The sequence below is a fragment of the Pelodiscus sinensis genome, chromosome 5 (genome assembly GCF_052426305.1).
Source record: "Pelodiscus sinensis isolate ZL-2025 chromosome 5, ASM5242630v1, whole genome shotgun sequence".
Lineage (NCBI taxonomy): Eukaryota > Metazoa > Chordata > Testudines > Trionychidae > Pelodiscus > Pelodiscus sinensis.
The window spans coordinates 83,443,990-83,465,558 of NC_143056.1; the positions used below are offsets into that span (position 1 = coordinate 83,443,990).

Sequence of the window (21,569 nt, forward strand, 5' to 3'; positions counted from 1 at the left end):
TAATTTGCCACCTTGTATAATGCCAGAGAGTTCCAGAGGTACCGTCAGCTCAAGCTATCTGCCTCTAACAGTCTGCATTCCAAATGTGACTTTCACCAACAATCTCATAATGATATACACACACATAGAGCCTCTTGTGTACAATAGTTCACCTCCACAGGTGATAGTACAGGATTCATCCTTGCAGTCTACTCTTCATTGTTTTGTCAATGTTAGTTTTAAATTATTCCATAGCTACAGTGAGTTTTCTAGACAAGACAAATAAAAGAAACAGTCCCAGCTAGGAATTCATTCATTCATTCATTTTCTCTCACTCTTCCAGTACCCCAAACAACTCATTCTCTGCACCATGAAAGGGGAACTTCAGACATTCCTTGCTGAACAAACTATCCCTCTTTTTCTCACCATGCAGCTTAATACATTGGACTAATAGCAAGGAGGACAGGAAAGAGTCACCAAAGGTCCTGGACTCCATCTCTGACCCCATAGTCTACTCTGGCCATGTCTAGACTTGTGAGAAGATCAATGCTGTGGCAATCGATCTTTCAGAATTCGATTTAGTGCATCTAGTGAAATCAAACACTGAGGGTGCCCTCATTGGCACTAATGCTCCTCACTGTCATGAGGATTAAGGGAAGTCAATGGGAGTGTTTCTCCTGTCAACCTGCTATTGTGGGAACGGCGCTGAAAGGAAAGGTCAGTTTAAGGTATGCTATTCCAGCTATGTAAATAATGTATCTGGAGAGGACATATCTTAATGCTGAACTTTGGCACTGTTCCCTCAGCAGACGGTCAACTGGAGAAATACTCCTGTCTACTTCCTTGCTCTCACAAGGAATAAGGAGTACCGTGGTCAATGTGTACTAGACCTGCTAAATTGAACACCAGAAGATTGACCGCTGCAGCACTGATCTTCCCATTACTATCGAAGTGGCATAACTTGTTGCATGACCTTGGGTAAGTCTGTTCTCTGCTCTCGATCCAGATCCTAATCTGGAAATGAGGATAACAACTAGCTACTTCCAGTGAATTGTGAAGGTAAGTTAACGTTTGCAGGGCACTTAATGGCAAGAAGCTTCAAAGGTTATAAATCCTCGTTCCCAGGGCTCGACAAATAATACAATCTACTCGCTTCTGGCGAGTAGATTGTAACCCGGAAAAGCCGAGTTCGGGTGATCTGCGCATGCACAGATCGCCGGACAGCGCAGCTGGTGAGCGGGGATCACTGCGGTTCAGCGAGCCCTGCTCATTCCTCATTTGTCCGTCTGCTATGTACATTGGACAAACATCTCAGACACTTCGCCAAAGGATTAATGCCCACAAAACAGATATCAGACAAGATCACAAAGAGAAAACAGTTTCTTGCCATTTTAACCAGAAAGTACACTCTCTCAATGACTTAACCACCTGCATTCTGCTACAAAGACCTTTTACATCTGCACTTGAAAGGGAATCCTCTGAACTGTCATTCATGTTAAAATTCGACACTTTCCAAAAAGGACTCAACAAACATTTGAACTATCTCACCCATTACCAAGATAGTTTCCCCAATTATCACCTCTAATACCATTAACTCACAAACATCCCACTCTCCCTACCTCTAATATCAATTCACAGACACTTACCTTCCTTCCCCCCCCCCTGCATCCCCCTCCTGTTCTGCAATGTGATTTGTCCTTTTCATATTTGTTCATTTTTTTAATTGTATCCTTTGGTATATATGGTTGTGACTACTTTCTTCCACTATTTGATCTGAGGAAGTGGGTCTGGCCCACGAAAGCTCATCATCTAATAAACCATCTTGTTAGTCTTTAAAGTGCTACATTGTCCTGCATTTTGCTTCAGCTACCCCAGACTAACACGGCTACATCTCTATCCTCATTCCTACAGTCTTTGGAATACTTCTGATGCAACAAACCTGGTAGCAGCAAATTCCGAACCCACTCCAGCAAGCTGTGCACATAGATTCTTTTTAACAGTAAGCAAGTAAAATGTGGGCTGAGAAGGGTCCATTACGTGGCTATTTCCCACTCATTTGAAAAGCCAGGAACAGAAAAGCAGAGAGTGCACTCCACAGCTCATTAACATCTTAAACTTTACTTTGTCAAAGTCAAATCTAAAACACAGCCTAGAAAAGGAAATTCATCTATTTATCTTCCTATCTGCCTGAACAGACTACAGTTATAGTGCTTGGCCACATAGCTGGATCTCAGTGTGGCGTTGACAAGGGACCAACAGGGTACCTTAAGCCTACAAAGGAAAACAAGTTGTGGGATTGTCTCCCATAGAGCAAGAGGCCTCCTTGCCATTAAGAAGCATATCAATAGCAAAAAGAATGTCGTGGAGTTCTTCTCATCAAAGATGATGTATGTCAGCACTCATATTCCTTCTCTTGTCAAAGAAAAAAAATGCTCTTCCCCAACCCCACCTGCATTATTCCCCAATTTTGTCTCACTCTGCAGGGAGAGGATGAAAAAGTAGTTGGAGAACAGGGAGTGATATGCACAAAGATCACTGCATAGAGCTAAATCTAGTAAAAAAACTAAGACAAATAATCCGCTTTTAAACTGTTTTTAACAGGCCTCTAACCATGCAGGATGCTTGGTGTCGAGTGAAGAGAGGCAAAACTAGTCCAAAGAGAACCCTTATACCAGAAAACACAAGCAGCCACTGAAGTTACAAGTTGCTTTTGGCAGAGGAGAATCTTAGCAAGAGAGAAATCAGCAGGCTGCACCCAGCAAAACTCTGCATCTAAAAATATTCCCCTAGCAAGTTTTAAAAGAATGAGAAATTAATTCAAGCTGGTGGAAATAAAGGGAGAAAAAATGTAAATGCCCATAGCCATCACTTCAAGCAGGTTCAGAGACCTATGCACCACTGACTAATAATTATTCATTTTGATTTTTAAAATGCACCTTACTGAATGCTGCTAACACCCATACAAATATCATAAAAGCTTCAATAATGCAGTGTCCTAAGCACAAATACTTCAAAATTCAACCAGATGGCTCAGAACACTCCTACCATATCACATCAATCTATTCATTCCTCTCCTTCCTCCCTGCTTGTCCAGGACTAACTTGAAAGAAGAGATAGGATTTGTAATGTGGCCCAAAGGCAAACAGACAAGAGCTCTGGTGGACTGGCAGGTGAAGCAAATGCTACAGTTTCAAAACACCTGCCCCAAGTATGCTCAGCCACAAGGTGACAGGATTTGGTATAAGAGAGTAAAAGCTGATCATAATCTCCAGCATTCTTTGAGAATATAATTTATTGTAGTTCCTGAAGAACAAAAGGATGAGCCTAGAGGAAGAAGAACATTACAAACAGATACCATCTAGTTAGATCTACTAATATACTTTACTTAATCTTCTGTTCGTTATCACATATTGAATGTCTCTGTGTTACCCGGGAGCCTTCATCTACTGCTGAAAAGCTGGAGCAGCTGGTATTACCCTGATGCCAGCTGAAGATTATTCGTGAACCTTCTAAAAAGGAAATAAAAAAGCCTGCAGATTGGTAAAGATGGATGGTGCTTTCTGTGTTATTTCTGTACCACATATACTCCGCTTACAGATCGAGGAGAGCAGATGTTAACATGACTGCATGCCAACATGAGGTATTGCTGCAAGGAATGAAACAAGTTTCCAACTAAGTTCTTGAAAGTATTAATGGGACTTTACATTCCACCCTAATAACCTGAGTTACAGCTCAGCTTCAAATTTTCTATCTTTGTGTCAGCTACTTATTAGACCCACCAGATACCATGGCTGAGCAGCAGAAAGATTTACAGTGCCCAGTCTCATAGCAAAAACACACAACTTGAATAAGTGGATCCATTCCATATAAAAAGCAGCTACTGCTCTGAAATCAACATAATATTTTTCCTGCCAAAGAAGAAAAAAAAGGCGCTGCTTCCCCTTGAGCCAAGATCTGGGCTATAAGAAAAGTATGCCAACAAACAATGCTAGTAGCAAAAGGAGATTTGTGCAAAGAAAATTTGAGGAATTTAAAAAAAAAAAAAACCACTGAATAAGGTACAATGAGGAAGCAAGGGAAGCTTAAACAACCATAATTAAGGCATATATTAATTCTTATGAAAAGGAAAAATGCAAGGAAGCATCAGCCAGCATGGCTTTATGAGGGATTGTCTTAGATCTCAGGTTAAGAATAATTTATTTGTTCTGTTTACAATGTGTGGCATAGGACTCAAACAGCCCTATGAATAATCAGACAATTTGTAGGAAAACTAATACTGCCAAGGGGCATAAAGGCAACGAGAAGAAAATTTGCAAATATAATCAAGAATGTGCAAGAGGAAATGAGCTCATATTAAAAATGGAAAGAGATTAAACCGGCTATTTTAAATTGAGCAACCAAAAACTACCCTTTTTTAAGTTAAGATAGAGACAAACCCAATGAGGAGGTAAAGATGATCTCGTAAATGGTGACTGATATTGACCAATGAAAGCAGAATTGAAAAAATATGAATGACAAATTCATGCACACAAAAAAGGAAATTATTTAATTTGCCATACCAAGACATTTTTAAAAGCATGAAGAACTGAGCAGGCAACAAGAGACTGGAGAATAGCAAAATGTAATGAAGATCAGAAAAATGATCCTGGTAATTACTATCCTGAACATTTAATTTCACTGCTTAATAAAACAATACTCTCTAAAGGTTTAGGATGGAATTGACAAAAAACACTCTGTGTTGGTCTCTCTCTCCTCCCATTGACTGCAATGGAACTCGAGTTAGATCAACACTGAGTACTTTTCAAAATCCCATGTAACTTATTAGGAGGTATAAGAAATACACAGAATGGGTTCATAAATATCAAATCATGCCACACAAACATGATTGCTTTTTAGGGAATTATTTAGTTAATACCTCTACCACACTGTCTTGATCTAACTTAAAAAAATAAAAATAAAAACTTATTTAGAGCATTTTATACAGTATTTCACAAAATCAAATGTAAAGTTAGAGAAAACTGGTTTATAATATAATCATTTAAATGTAAATCACATGGATAGGAAAACAGAGGTTGATAAATAAAAGTTATAATTGGTGAAGGAGGCATTGGGCCTGATTTTACCATCTTTGGTTACATTGTGGAGTAGGTGGGAAATGTATGTACTGTATTATATGTACATATGGTTATATGTGCCTCAGCTTACCTGCTCAATATTATTCTTTATGACTGCATGGAATTAAATGAAAGGCTTTTGGAGGAACAAAACTAGTGAGTGAAGTCAACATACCTTCAGAAAGAATATCACTGGTTTTGAACAGAACCATGGCAGAACTATTAAATGAAAAATACCCATAGGACGTTTATTGTTCCTAGGTCCAAGCCTAGGATCAAAGGGACACTAAACTGTTAAAAACTCCTGCCTAGAGAGGAAAGAGGGCATGAGCAGACAGCTACATCGGAAAGTGCTTCTCTGACAGTGAGACAGAGTATGCTTCCGGGTCTGACTGTCCCAGCCCAGGATAAATGTCTAGGCTGCATGCAATTTCATTCAAAACTTGAAAGGAGAGAATAAAGTTGTAGTTAGATTCATGCGTGTAAGCCTGCATTGTTATTTTAACCCTTTTCTCTATTACTGAGTTCTTGTTGCCGAATAAGTAGCACCTTTTTTGGAAAAAGGCTGAACTGTGACCTCACATATATTTGCTGGTACAACGCTCTTGAGAGAAGACTCCTGCAGCCAGCCAAGCCAAACTAGTCCTGCTCAAGTAGCCATGGGAATAGATAGAAGTGCTGAAGCCTGAAGACCCATCACTCAGGGTTCCCTCTTTCCCCCCGTTGAGTGAGTGAAGATTCAAGACATATCAGTAGGATGGGTTTACGCACAAGAGACTACATAGGAGTGCAAGGCATAACACCCTGCAATCCATGACATCTATGAAATAGAAAGGCAACGGCGCATGTTAAATGAAATGTGCAGATGATATTATGGATATCCCATGATATTATGTCATCCCATGTACCCATGCTGATAAGTAAAGGATGTGTGTTGCATGGGGTGTTATTGAATGCAAATTAACTGACAATTTTGTTCTAAATAGGGAAAAGATGCAAATAATATTGAGGTCAGGGAAACAAAGGGATCCAAGACCTATTACTGCAGGTTTCTGAGTTTCTTCTGGAAACATCTTCACCTTTCACTGACTTGCACTTGCAAAGATCAAAGCCCCTCAGAGAAGAGAAATAGGAGCAGTAAATCAAAACAAAATATAGAAAAATGGAAACCAGCAACACATCTGGGAAAAAATAATCCCAAACATTTAATGAAAGGGAGATAACTAAGAAGCAGAATGCAGAGATATCACTGATATGAACACAGCCAGCAAATCAGACAAAAGTACGCAATACAACATGACAGCAAAAAAAGGCATGTTTTGGAGCAGTGATGAAAAGTCCTTCTCTGGGAGACACCACCTGAGACTACTGTATACTACTCCCAGAAATGCAGCAATTGCTCTTCATACAATTTTGGGCACAGGGGTCCAAACTACCACAGACTCACACTACCTGAAATACTGTACTTAATTCTAACATCTCATTACCAGGAAGATGTTTACAAATTGGAAAAAAAAAAAATCAGAAGAACAGATCCCCTTGGGGCAGGAGGGGTGCGTGTACAGCACCTAGGCATTACAACACAGGTAGGCAACTGATCCACAGAAAAATCAGTTGGGAGCTGCATACAAGTGAGAAGGGCACCCCCCACCGCCGCCAAAAAAAAAAAAAATCCTCACTGACGTGGCCCCTGACTGAGAAGGAGAAAGACACTCTCTATATTCCCCTCGCACACCAGAGCCTATGGGCCCCAGGCTAGTAGATTTTTGTGCTCCAGCCCTGTGGGAGGGCAATGGGGGGTGGCGGGAGGGGCTTGAGCACCAGCATGGGCCCCTCCAATGCTGGGGGGAACCCTGGGCCTCGGGAGCTGGATCCATGGAAGCCAGGGACACATCCAGCCTCTGATTCCCCACCCCTGCATTACAAGGACAAAAATACACAACACTCATAGTAGGGAAAAGGCCTTAAGGGACTGATCTAGAAGTAAAGAATCACAATTATGTATGCATAACTTGGTAAGAAATAAGCAAAGACAAATCAAATATCTAAGTATTTGAAGGACGTTATAAATCACAAAGGAAGGAGAAATATTTAAGGTAAAACAGGTCTGTAACTAGAAAGAATGGGGTAAAATTAAGCAAAGTAAAAATTTAGGCTACATGAAAAAAACCTCTTTAATGACAGCAAGATGAATTAGGACTGTGGAATAAACTCCTCAAGGTTAACAGTGGATGCCCAATAAAACTGGGAGATAAAAGCATTAGACAGACAAACTGCAGGGAGCAATCCTGTCCTGGCTGAAGAAATGGAAAGTAGGAGAATAAGTCCTTTTCATCTCTAGACTATGCAACAACTGAGATGATAGCCAGGCTAAAGTTAGTAAAGATATGGTACATTCCCAGTATTTCACCTCTTCTGAATGCTAACTATGATCATCTTTCACTGGAAGCTGTTTCAGGGAAACACGAGAGAAATCCCTATCCATTTATCAGCTAAAGCTTCCTGAAGCCAGCAGGATTGCAGATGGCTGAGTTTATTAACAGCTCTCCTGATCGCCAAAAAGAACACAGCCTTGATTACCTCTCAGAGGGCTGTTCAGGGAGAAATAAAATGAGTTTTACAAAACAAGAAAAAAAGCACACTTCAGAGGATCAAGTATCTCTGACAAGCAACACATACACGAAGATACATCACCTGGTCAAAAGAGAAACAGCAGGCAGCTCCCTGCTAAATGCTAAGGATTAATCACTTCAGAAAGACCAATTTGAAATCATAGTGAAAAACTCACAGGCTACATTCTGACCAGGCAACAATTATGTCTATTCCAATCCCACCGGTCACATTGACACGTGATTAGGGACCAACCACCACCATTTGAAATGAGACTAAGCAACTCAGTGGGTCATAAGTGCTTGGAAACTTCACGGGATAGACTGAAACTGGCTGTAAATAGCAAATTAATATAAAGGCACCACAATCAGGAAGGTTGTGTAGGGAACATTATTAGGGCTCTGACTGTGTAAACAGAGCACACCACCCAGCAGCCATCCCCCTTCCAGAGATACAATTCATTAGTCAAGGTAAATATTCCCAATATTTACCATCCATTTAACTAGTTCCCATCAATGAGCGCGACTGGGAGACCCCCCACATCTTGTCCATCCCTAACAGGAAGAACGCTCACAGCAATTGACGCTACTCTGCAAGCAGTTCACCACCCTGCAACATTCACTGGTGACTCACTGTGTACTTTTAATATTATGGATTTACGGGGTCAAAATGAACATAAATCCACTTCTCTACAAACAGCCATTATCAGGCTCCGGGATACTCACCCAAGAGATGACAAGGGGAAAAGAATCGAAAGTGCAGGTGCTACTTGGTTGGCATCATGATTTGTGGACTATCAAAGGACATTTAATGGCAAAGGCCTGAATGGCCAATCAGATGCAAGTAATGACACTCTCTTCCTCTTTCCCTCTCAAAATTCTGTTGTGTGGGGGAATGTGAGGGGGTAGGCCCCGGTCCCGGAGCAGATTCACCTTGGCTCTGGGAAAACAGAATCTCTCTGGCCTGGCCCCAATATTCAGTGTCGCTTACTTAGGAATAATATGGCCACCTGGCCCAGTCTCTACAGTTCAGTGCCCCTTATTCAGGGGTAATAAGGCCCTCTGGCCTGGTCTCTACAGTTCAGCTTTTTCCCCAGTCCTGAAGGCTGGATTACGGGGATTTTTGGGGAGTTAGGGGGACCCAGGCCCTCCCATTCCACCGGGTCCCAACTCAGGGCCCTATTGGCAGTGAAAGTCTCCACTACCTGATCGGCGGGGATGTCTGTGGGAACATGCCGACCTCCCAGAGGTCCTTCCTCCATCCTGGGCTGCTTCCTACCTCTTCCCTCTCTAAGCCTATGTTCCGGGGCCTTGGTTAAGGTTGCGGCTGAATCAGGAGGCATCCCTCTTGAGCATGACCCACAAGGCAGCCCTCACCCCCGGGCCCAGGTGGACTCCTTTAGCTTTAGTGAGGGGCAGTGCCACCCCGTCACAGGGAGTCAGCTCAGCTTGTCACCTCAGCTTGTTGCGAGTCATCAGAATTGCTCAGGAAGCTGGAGCCATTTACATTATGGGAACACTGTTACAAGAAAGCTCATGCTACTGAAGTCTTGGCTGGCACTGGTATGTTTAAACTCACCCAAGCAACATCCTGTTATAGAGAAGCTTACTTTGCGGGAGTGGTAACAGGATGCTATTCTGTAGAAGCTATCAATGTCCTGCTAAGAGAAGTCTCACTGAAAGGAAGAAGTCTTGGAACTATCACTACATCCAGGCATTGTCACTGAATTAAAACTAGAAGATGGGTGCAAGAGTGTTAAAATAAATGTTACGAATCAGGAAAGACAATTGCAGCCTATAACGAGTAGATCATAGGCCAAATTAAGACACTTCCCAAGCACTAGTAAGCAAGGTTCAGTGCAGACTCGGTACCATTCCCATTCCTCCAGCCTTGTAGGGTTCTTTACCTGCACTGTTTTAAAGGACATGAATATAATGAATATGAATTGTGGCATATTTGGTAGTGGTATAGCAGTGCTTAGTATCCCAATCCAAAGATACTACTTTCTACTAAAGTAGAGAGAGACAGAACCTAAACAAAAATGACCATCAAATCCTAGGTGATCCGTTTCTGATTAAAAACTGCTTCTTAGAATGCCTCTCTTCGTCAAAGCACGGGAAGCAAAGCAATGTGGAATAGGAGCAAGTTAAAATCATTGCCCCACCATGCTTCCGTTTTGCATGCAAAACAACAGAGATAAAGGGGATTTGGGAAGAAAATAGAACAATAAAATCAGGTACAAGAAAATTTAGAGCTCCTGCTTTTAACAACTCTATCTCCACTCCAGAGACAAGAAACCATCACTCAGAAGAGTATTCGTCGTAGTTATGCCAGTAAAAGTGATCATAGACAATTTACAATTGTCACATCTACGTCTCCTGCAGAGAGACAAGTAGTTAGGAACCATTAGGAAAGGAATAGATAATAAGACAGAAAATATCATAATGCCACTATATAAATCCATAGTACGCCCACACCTTGAATACAGAATGCAGTTCTGGTCACCACACCTCAAAAAAGATATATGAGAACTAGAAAAGGTGCCAAGAAGGGCAACAAAAATGATTAGGGGTATGTAACAGCTTCTGTATGACAAGAAATACAAAGACTGGGATTTTTATGTTTGTAAAAGCAATGATTAATAGGTGATATGATAGAGATCTATAAAATTGTGAATGGTGTGGAGACAGTCAATAAGACTTATTCACTCTTTTACATAAGAACCATGGGTGACGTAGTTAACAGACAGAAGGTTTTAAACTAATAAAAGGAAACTGTTCTTCACAGGATACACAGACAACCTGTGGAACCTGTTGCCAGGGGATGTTGTGAAGATCAAATGAATAAGGGGTCCAAAAAGGGGCTAGATAAGTTAAGGAGTCTGGGACCATTAGCCTACATGGTCAGGAGGCAACTCCCTATGCACTGACCGGCAGAAGTGAAGAGTGGACAAAAAGGGGATGATTAGTTGTTCTGGTCATTCCCTCTAAAGCACATGGCGTTGGCCGCTGTCAGATGACAGGATACTGGGCTAGACAGATCGGATCTAGTATGGCCATTCCTATGATCTTATATAGTAAGTATATCTGGAGCATTTGTGCACAAAAGTCCTAGGAGTCTCTGCTCATCAGCATTTGGGGCCATACACATGTTACCCAGATGTCTCATGCACCCATCTGCTAGTTGGTTTTTCCCCCCATTTTATTTAGATGGCGGTTCCTATAAATCCAATAATTCAAGATGACAACTAGTATTCAAATCAGATTTCCAGTAACTTTCACAGAGGCTGCCATAGTCGTTGCCTTTCATAGTTGGTAGAAAACTCACCACCCACTCCAATCCAAGCAAAATGACATTGTCAGAGTCTGTCTCTCTCACACATCTGCCCATCCCACTTCTCTGGAGTCATATCAAATTTACACTTCTTGTTCTTGCATTCAAGGTCCCACAGATCACAGTCCCTTCTGGCCTACATCTCAGAACTGGTCACCTGACACATCCTCTTCAGAAAGTCCTCTCCTTTATAGAATGAAGGTCAGAGGGTGAAGCTCTCAGTTTTCAAGCCTTTTGGTTTTTTCTGAAAAAACTAGCAGGTGTACTGGCATTGCTTGGGTCCTTAACTGTAGTAGTGTGAGGTTTTTTTTAATAAAAAGGAAAATGTACATGATTTATTTAAATGAATGTACAAGATAGGAGTAGGGAAGGGGGGCTAAGGACAGGGGGTTGGCTGAGTGAAGGGCTCAGGGAGGGGACTGAAAGTGTTGGAGGCTCAGGGCAAGGGGTGGAGGGTAGCGGAGTAAGGACAGGGGTAGGGGCCTCATTGCACAGGATTCAGTGGGGGGGGCACAGGGCAGAGTATGGAGGAGTACAGGACTCAGGGCAGGGGACTGGGAGGCTGGTGGGGGGAACTTACTGGGGCTGCCCATTGTAAGAAGGGTGGTGCTGCTCCAGTAGGGGGTCCTCTTGGGGCTCTGGAACTATGCTTCCTGGCTGGTAACTCCTCCCAGGGGCCACAACTCTGGGAACCAGTCCTGGACTCTAGCTGCCCTCCCTCCCCTGCAGCTGGTCTGGGGGAAGGAAGCTGGCCCTGGCCACCAGCAGCCCCCCTGGCAGCTGGTCTGTAGGAGGTAGGGCTCTAGGGGCCAGCCCCGGTCTACAGTGCCTCTACAGCCTGTCTGGGGGGGGGAATAAAAAGTCTAGGGGCCAGACCTGTCCCGCAGCTGGCCCTTCTGGTCCTACAGCCTGTGCTTCCCATCCCCTGAGGGGATCTGAGCTGGGAGGACTTCCCCCACATCCAGCACCTTTGGAGGGAGGGGGGCCACTCACCCAGTCCAGTTGCCAACAACATGCAAAACTCCATCTGCAGCTGGACACTCTGCTGCTGATACAGCTTCCTCCAGTGGTCACTGCAAAGTATAGCTCTTCTCTGTACTTTCAGCCCCCAGTGACCACTCTACAGTAACATGTCCCTTCTCTCTGCCTCTTCCCTTTCCATGTTTTGGAAAAAACAGCCCCATTTCAGACACTTTCTGTTTTCCTGCCACAACTAAACCCTGACCTTGTTTTAAGTTAGGATAAGAGGAAGCTGCATACTAAATTTGGTGGCTCCAGCTCTTACTATTTAGGAGTTCTTGACCAAATGAACTCGCAGACAGACGTCTCACAGACAGACAAATTCTCTAAAAATATTGTATGTCTGTTTTATAGCTATACGTATATCTAAACAGATGTTAGAGGAACTCTGAGATGACTCCTTTGGACCGTAGTGAGAGGTCAGTGAGACTGTCAAGAATGGTGGAGAGTGTGCAGGAAGGAAGGTGGAGGCCTTTCCTAAATGGAAAGATGGTTACTTATCCTACGATTCCTAGAGCATGTACTTTAAATCTGCTTCAGGCTAACTTGCTAAGAAACTCATAGGTCTGGGAACCAAATATTCCACAACTGGCCTCATTGTAGAAGAAGGCTAAGTCATCCATGGTGCTCTAAAGCAAGTAAACATTTTGAAGACGACTCATCAACTTTTCAAGTCAGCAAGTGGCTGTCATGAACCTGTGGTCTTACTGATTGGGGCTGCCCAAGACTGGCGCCTGCAGTGCACACACACTGATCCCAAATCTTTATCTAGGCATTTTTAGTGTACTTGCACTGAACTGAAAAACCTAAATACCATAATAGATCCTTAGGTCAAAGAGCCCAGTCCCTCTCCTCATTCATAGGAGATACTGCTGAGGACCTCATTTGTGTCAGTTACAGACCTGAAAGGATCCTTCCCAGTACCAATGAGAATTGTTCAGCTGTAGAGTCCAATTTACAGGGGGAAGAAATAGCACTAACAGGGAGGAGTACTGGCACAACAGTGAATGGAAGAGACAGCACACATATAGAAGGGAAGAAGGTGCACATGCTAAAAAAGTTGCTGAGCTCCTCACAATCTATATTCTACCAGGCAGCTCAATTTTGAAGGCAGACAGAGGGAGTTGGCCACAATCTCACCTTTAGTCTTGGCTTGAAACCCTTTATGAAACCCTGGTGAAGCATTTGTGACAGAGCAACATACTGTCCTAAATACAGTAAACTTCCGATAATCTGGCACCTTTAGGACCCAGAGGGTGCCGGATTATCAGATATGCCAGACTATCAGAAGGGGGAGGGCTATGAGTGGTCTGGAGTGGGGTGGGAGGGGATGCCACCCCAGACCGCTCATAGCCCCCCCTTACGATAGTCCGGCTCTGCCCCAGGAGTCCCTGATTCAGCTGCTGCTGGTCAGTTTCAGCAGCAGCTGAATCGGGGATCCCTGCAATAGAGCAGCTGGGGTGCTGCCGGGTTGGTCCCGTAGTGCTGCCCCTCGGGGCTGCGGGACCAACCTGGCAGCACCCCAGCTGCTCTTGGGGACGCCTGGAGTGCTGCCGGGTTGGTCCCGCAGCGCCAAAGGACGGCGCTGCGAGACCAACCCGGCAGGACCCCAGCTGCTCTGCCCCAGGGGTCCCCGATTCAGCCGCTGCTGAAACAGATCAGCGGCTGATTCCAGGAAGCCCGGGGCAGAGCTACTCTGCCCCGGCTTCCTGGAATCAGCCGCTGATCTGTTTCAGCAGCGGCTGACTTGGGGACCCCTGGGGCAGAGCAGCTGGGGTCCTGCCGGGTTGGTCCTGCAGCGCCGAGGGGCGGCGCTACGGAACCAACCCTGCAGCACCCCAGCTGCTCTGCCCCAGGCGTCCGGATTCAGCCTGCTGGTGAAACTGACGCTGCTGGTCAGTTTCAGCAGCAGCTGAATCCGGACGCCTGGGACAAAGCAGCTGGGTGCCGCCAGGTTGGTCTCGCAGCGCCGTCCTTTGGCGCTGCAGGACCAACCCGGCAGCACTCCAGCTGCTCTGCCCCAGGCGTCCCCAAGAGCAGCTGGGGTGCTGCCAGGTTGGTCCCGCAGCCCCGAGGGGCAGCGCTACCAGACCAACCTGGCAGTACCCCAGCTGCTCTGCTTCTGGCTTCCCCAATTCAGCTGCTGGTCAGTTTCAGCAGCAGCTGAATGGGGGAAGCCTGTCCGGCTGCCCCAGCACTTCCGGGTTCCTGATGGTGCCGGACCATCAGGAGCCCCGGAGCATTGGATGCCGGACTAATGGAGTTTTACTGTACTTGCCTTTCTGACAAACACAGTGAATCTGCATTCTCTTCAGTTCTTGTTGCAGGCAGAGACAGGGAGATAGATGGCAGAAAATCAGGACATGAAAACATTTCTGCATATGAATATGGCAATTAATCTGCACTGCGTGCAAAAATTTTAACTTGCTGGTGTCCAAGGAACCCCAAGTGCATTGCCAACTGCAAGCATGACTCCTGTGTTAGAACTGCTCCTGGGTAAAGGAAGTCTCTAAGGCTACGTCTACACTTGCTCCCTAGTTCGAACTAGGGATGCAAATGTAGCTGACCGAAATGGGGGGATTTAAATATCCCACAGTTCATTAGCATAATCTCGCCTGCGCGCTATTCCCCTCACCTGCGGATTCGAACCAGGAAGTGCGCTCCGGGACACATTAGTTCAAATCAAACCCCTTGATTCAAACGAATGTTACTCCTCAAAAAATAAGTACTCCAAAAACTGAGGAGTAATGTTAGTTCAAATCAAGGGGTTTGATTCGAACTAATGCGTCCCAGAGCGCACTTCCTGGTTCGAATCAGCTGGCGAGCAGAATAGCACACGGGCGAGATTATGGGTAAGTCTAGACCACATGCCTCTGTCGCCAGAGGCATGTAGATTAGGCTACCAGGCATAGGAAAATGAAGCGGCGATTTAAATAATCGCCGCTTCATTTAAATTTACATGGCTGCCGCGCTGACCCGACAAACAGCTGATCAGCTGTTTGTCAGCTCAGCGCTGTAGTCTGGACGCGCGGGTGTCGCCATCAAAGGCATTTGTCGACCACCCAGGTATGCCTCCTGGGATGAGGTATACCTGGGTGGTCGACAAATGCCTTTGATGGCGACACCCGCGCATCCAGACTACAGCGCTGAGCCGACAAACAGCTGATCAGCTGTTTGTCGGGTCAGCGCGGCAGCCATGTAAATTTAAATGAAGCGGCGATTATTTAAATCGCCGCTTCATTTTCCTATGCCTGGTAGCCTAATCTACATGCTTCTGGCGACAGAGGCATGTAGACTAGATGTACCTTAAGCTAATGAAGCATGGGATATTTAAATCCCCGCTTCATTAGCCATTTCGGTCGGCTACATTTGCATCCCTAGTTCGAATTAGGGAGCAAGTGTAGACGTACCCTAAGAGACACCAGCTGTTAGTGCAAGTCAATTTAAGGGGGTTTAGGCCAGCAGGATTTGCTGAAATCAATAACAAGAACATCTTCCTCTCATTAAACGCACCAAGTATGCTCTTCATCCCAAGTGTCCTAGAGGATTGCAAACAAGGCAGGGACATTAGGGAGGCCCAAGATAAAAAAGTGCTTATCTCCAGGGAACATTTTTTACCAGTTGCACTACTATAATTGTATCAGTGTGGTTAGACAGTTACAACAATAAAGCTCTCACATGAACATTCTTATTTCAGAATCAGAGTGTATTGGCATGGGGAGGTATACCAGCATAATTATATCAGTTTAAATTCACATCTTAATTTGTAGCTGCATAACTTTCCCATGCAGACAAGCCCTGAGCTCACAGTTGTTAGCTGTACTTAGGATGTAAAAGCACACTAACGCTGAACGGTTAGACATATTTTAGTGGGGGAGTATGAATGAATGGGAAATTAAACAGAATCCGTCTTGGGAGAAAATCCCAACAGTGCTGCACAGGAGGGGAAGGAGGGGTTAAGGGCAGGGAGAAGAAGGTGATTACTGATGGCAATGCTACAGAGCCATAAGAATGTAAACTCAGCAGTGCTGGGGAACATGTTTATTGCATCTAGGACTAGTATTCTCAGCCAGGAAATCTGAAAAACACACAGTAATGCACTCTTAATACCTAAAACCATGTAAAAGAAAGAAGGGGACCGAGGAAGGCCAGATCCTCCAAGGCCCTGTGTAAATATGGAAAGAATGAGAGATGAAGCAACTATCATTGTCTGCTCAGAGACCCAGATCCAGTAAAGCACATGGAATTCCAGAAAACTGGGAATTCCAGAAAAAAAATGCAAGCCAATGAGAGCCGGAAAGGATGGTGGTGAGGGAAGGTCAGGATAGCGAAGCAAGTACTGATATATCCTCATCTCTCAAATCCATCATAGAAGGCTGAAGAGTTGTGGAGTAAGGTCTGAGGGCTTTTTTTGCAGCCACATTAGGACAGCAGCAGCAATGAAATAAAAAGCCCAAAGAAAAAAAAACAATCACATCCTTACATTCCATCTAAATCACATTAAAACAATGAAATATTGGGCTGTTAAGAAGGTACTCCTGTCCTAATAGCATAAACCATCACCAAATAAAGGAATGGATCATTAAATGTGTCAAGAAAACTTTGATAGCATTCTGTCTAGCAAGGAACCAATCAACAGTTGTGATTGTGAAATCTATACTTCTTTATTGTTTTGCCCTGTGGTTCCTGTTTCTATCTGGTTCTTAGTCTGTCTGATCCATAACTAATTTCACAAGATGTACATCAACTAAGGTGGTAGGCTGCAATTGATTAATTGTTCTGTTATGTTAGGACTGGTCAAAGAATTATTTTGTAATACTTTAGTTTAAAATGATTGGTTATGGTATAGCTTAGTAGGATTCTAGTTTAACCATATAAATGGGTCCAAAAGCAAGTTTCTTGGAACCTAACTTCAGAACATAGCCCAAGATCAGAGTTGCCACGCTTAACATCCTGCCAACCATAACAGGCAGAAGTGGGAGGAGCTCTGGGTAAAAGTTAGTTTGCCTTATTGGCAGCGGTAAGCATTGTATGTTTAGTGTATGTATTTTATTTTGACAACTATTAATAAGTAGAAATTAAGAATATTATAGTGTAAGGCTCTCTCGCAAACGTGTAGAATACACCCCAAGTCCTAGGAACTGGGTAAGGGTGGGTGCCTTTCACTCAGAACTCTAAGAACTGGAAAAGGGTAGAGGTGCCTAAATTAACCAAGTTATGCCTGCAGCCCATAGAAGGGTAGAGGTGGGATGCCCTAGAATGTGCAGGTAATAGTGGACATTAAGCCAGCTCAATAAGAGCGGAAAAAAGAATGATGAATCAGCTCAGGAGAGAGAAAGCAAAGAAGGGATGGATGGAATTAAAAAAAAAAGGGCAGAGGTCAGTGGACAAAACTGAAGGATGAATCAAAAGGCAATTTCTAATGCGAAAGCGCCCATGCTAGCTCCCTGTTATCGGCCAGAGACAATGAAGCAGAGGAAGGAAAGGGAAAGAATGCTCTTAAGACAAAGAGGGGCGGGATGAAATATGGAACATTCATTCCCAAAAAGGTTGCAGTGAAGAAAGATTCCTTTCCCCTCAGCATGAAATGAAAGGGAGCTTCAATGTGTCTGAGTGAATGGCTTCCCTGAATGGGCTCTAGCACTGCGTGAATATTATCTGTAGGTGAACACATTTCTCTACAGGTGTTGGCTTTGCTGCGTGAATGGTGAATATACTGACCATTTTCACCAGCAGAACCACCTTCCCCAGAAGAAGAATGGGAGGCTATAATGGAAATACTAAAGGCTGTGTTTGCTGGGCTCTCCCCTCACACAATGGGCCCATGAGACTGTCACACTGATGCTCCTCCAGCCTGCACAGTTGCTTAGGGAAAGCTATTTGGCACCTGACACTTTTGCATATCTTCCCTCATTTACATCTTATATAAACAAGACCACAATGAAAAGGGAAGACACATGCACTCCCTCTGCATTTTCGAGTATTTAATTGCTGGAGCATGAAATGACAGCTCCACAAAATAACATTTCAGAAAAATTCTGCAACCCTCTTAATCCTCACCAGGAAAAGGATTTGTTGCTGCTTTGGGAGATGGTAGGCTCAATTCTGTCCTTCATAGAAAAGGCATCAACTTGAATCAGACGACATGGGGGTTAGTATGCTGTTACCCCAGCAGATGGCACCAGAGGAAGAGCTCTCGCAGTGGGAGAGGTCTATCCTCCTGATACCAGGAGACAGAAGTCAGATGAGAAGCCCAAGCCATTAAGGCAGTGGTCCCCAACCTTTGAGGTTGTCGGGCGCCAGGGGGCGTGGCCGTTCGCCCGCCGGGCGCCAGGGGGTGGGGACACTTGCGCGCCCGGGGGCGCCCCCCCCATAGCCACATGCCCAGGGGCCCCCCCATAGCCACACACCCGGGGCCGCCGCTACCCCCCCCCCCCCCCCCCCGCAAGCACCGCGCGCCCGGGGCCAGGGCTTCACTCCCTACCCCCGCAAGCGTCGCGCGCCCGGGGCCGGTGCTTCCTCCCCCTCCCCCTGCAAGTGCCGCGCGCCCGGGGCCGACGCTCCCCGCAAGCGCCGCGCCATGTGCCCGGGGCCAGGCCAGCCCCGAGCACCTGGCGGGTGCATACAAATGCCCCCGCGGGCGCCATGGCGCCCACGGGCACCGTGTTGGGGACCATGGCATTAGGGTGCTCTCAGCTCCCTCTGTCCTGGTACCCCAGAGCATATTGTTTTCTGTGGGCATCTTGTACTTGGAGAACGTAAGTGTCAAAATAAAAGTGGATAGTTGCAACAGCAGGGAAAAGTCTACTCAGAAATTAAACAAACAATGAATGAACAGAAATCACAATCACCAGGACAAGGAAGTCAAGGTGGACCTTTCTTAGCTAAATGTCTCTGACAGTAACAGGTGCCCGAGCATTAAGGGCTACCCACTATTTTAGTCTTTCCATATAATGGAAAGAACCTCCTGACCGTCAATTTGTTAGAGCCACACACCACAGGAGAGTCCGACTGCATAGTTCCAAGCAAAAGCTTAGGGTATGTCTACACTGGGAAGGTTAGGTTACAAAGGTCATGTCAACATGTAATAGTCACTAAGTGAAAAACTGGTCAAACCAGTTTTTCCTGCCTCCTATTTTTTACATTTCATGGCCACATTGCTAGCACGCTGTCAACAGACAAGAGCAAAGCAATGTGGGTAAGCATCCCATAGTGCCGTGTTGTGGGAAGGCAGAGCTTATCCCTGCCCTTCTTGGGATTCCCTTGTAGCTAGGTGAGCTCTCCGTACTAAGAAATGTTAAAGCAGCACCGCAGTCTCTCCAGTCTGCCTGCTGCTATGTTTCTAGTGCAGGGCAGAACAGAAGCATTCCAATGATTTGATCTTGTCTTCCCAGAGCTTTGAAGGGGAAAGGCGTGTGTCTGCAGGATAGCAGAGATCACAAAACACTGAGCACAAACATCAGGAAAGGCATGAGGGGATACTGGTGGAAGCCAGTTTTCTTGACAAAACAAACAGAGGCCACACTGGCTCTGTTGATAGAGGGCGGAAGCTGTGTTGCCAAAGTTGAGTGTTTTTCCCGACAAAAGTTGCATTGTAGCGTGTACACTCTCAGGCTGTGTCTACACTGCACCCCTTTTCCGGAAAAGTGATGCAGATTAGACAAGTCGGAATTGCAAATGAAGCGGGCGATTTAAATATCCCCCGCTTCATTTGTATAAACATGGCTGCCGCTTTTTTCCGGCTCGGGGCTTTGCCGGAGAAAAGTGCCAGTCTAGACGGGATCTTTCAGAAAATAAAGCCGTTTCCGAAAGATCCCTTATTCCTCTTAAAATCAGGAATAAGGGATCTTTCGGAAACTGCTTTATTTTCCAAAAGATCCCATCTAGACTGGCGCTTTTCTCCGGCAAAGCCCCAAGCCGGAAAAAAGCAGCAGCCATGTTTATACAAATGAAGCGGGGGATATTTAAATCGCCCGCTTCGTTTGCGATTCCGACTTGTCTAATCTGCATCCCTTTTCCAGAAAAGGGGTGCAGTGTAGACACAGCCTCACTGTTTTGGTGACAAAACGTGTCAGTGTAGACAAGGCTTTGGATTGGGGTGGGGAACCTCAGGCCCAGGGGCCAGATGCGGCTCCCAGCTTGCCTTGACCCAGCCCCCGAGGCTCAAGGGCCCATCCTCTGCATTGGGAAGCCTGTGCTGGCACTCCAGCCCCCACACTGCCCCACCACGGTGCTGGAGCATACAATATCTATTAGGCTAGGCCCCCCCTAGGCTCTGGTATGCAAAGGAGATGAGGGGAGTGTCTCTTTCGCTGTGTTGGGTGCCACATCAGTGAGGGTTTTCTGTGTGTGGCCCTCGACTGATTTTTCTGTGGGTCAGTGGCCCGTGACCCCAAAAAGATTCCTCCCTGCCTTAGGTGGTACCCAGCACTGGGGATTAAGAATGGAGGAAGGCCTTGGAAGCTCTGCCGCCCCCCACTCACCCAGGCCAATTAGGCTCTGGGGGCAGAAGGGGAAGCACGCAAAGTCTCCTCCCACTGCCAGGGGCATGGGCATCTAGGGGGAACCTCGGGGAGGGGGAGGGGGGAGACAAAGACCTCACTTGGTCCCCACCCCCAGCCAATCATGGTCTGTGGGTGTGGAATCAGGGACATATCCTGGCCCCGTCCCTTCCACTGGAGGTCCCGCCCCTTCCAGTACAGCCTGGGGACACTTCAGAAACTTCTGAAGTGGGCCCCCTGCAAAAAATTATTGCCCACTCTTGCCTTAACATGAAGGTCAGGACAGGATCCTACTTAACCAGATCTCTAGCAGCAAGTCAGCTGGAACCATCATGAAGTGAAGTATATATCTCAATTTGTGTCTCATGTATTACAAAAAAGCATAGGGGATTGATTAATGACAAAATACTGCTCTAATTCCTGATCAGATGGCCTAAACAAACCTGAGACATATTTGCTTGTTAAGCAGTAGAAACATCTAGAGAATCCATTGGGTAGATAGCGTGATGGAGTGGGAAGAGGTAAAGTGCACACACTTACTCAAAGTCTTCAAACTCCAGATCATTTCCCTCTACAGATGGGCCTTGGTTCTCTGAGGTGGAAGCAGATGATGAGGAAGAACGGAGACGATTCTGTTGGTAACGCATGGAGCGCTGGCGAATACTGTCCCTCCGGGAAAGGTACTGGATCATTCTCTGGGCATAATATGCTGCAGGAGACAATCTGAAAAAGGAAGAGACAGAAGAAAAACCATTATAACCAGAAAGGTGAGGACCCAAAGGAGCAGAGGATGAGAGTGCAACCCTACTTTTCCTGTTGAAAACTGAACCTCCAGATGATCATGGTGCAAAGGACACTACACCCCAGACACAATGGCTGGGAACTAGGCAGTACAGAGACACAAAAAAATAGGGAAAGAGTAAGGAAGGAAACTTCCACTTTAAAGATAACCCTTCCACCACATTCTCCTGCTGAGAAGATAGACAACAGTATCTGCAGAGAACTAGGGCTA

The 21,569-nt window shown here is 45.4% G+C and overlaps 1 protein-coding gene across 2 annotated transcripts in view; it reads right to left on the minus strand.

Moving 5' to 3' along the window:
* The window catches only part of AMBRA1 (autophagy and beclin 1 regulator 1), a 226,798-nt gene that overhangs the window by 119,499 nt on the left and 85,730 nt on the right, over window positions 1–21,569 (minus strand). For both annotated transcript variants that reach the window (XM_075927593.2, XM_075927594.2), the window contains exon 9: window positions 21,098–21,280. In XM_075927593.2, the coding sequence (XP_075783708.2) occupies window positions 21,098–21,280 (183 nt within the window). The remainder of the gene's footprint in view (window positions 1–21,097; window positions 21,281–21,569) is intronic.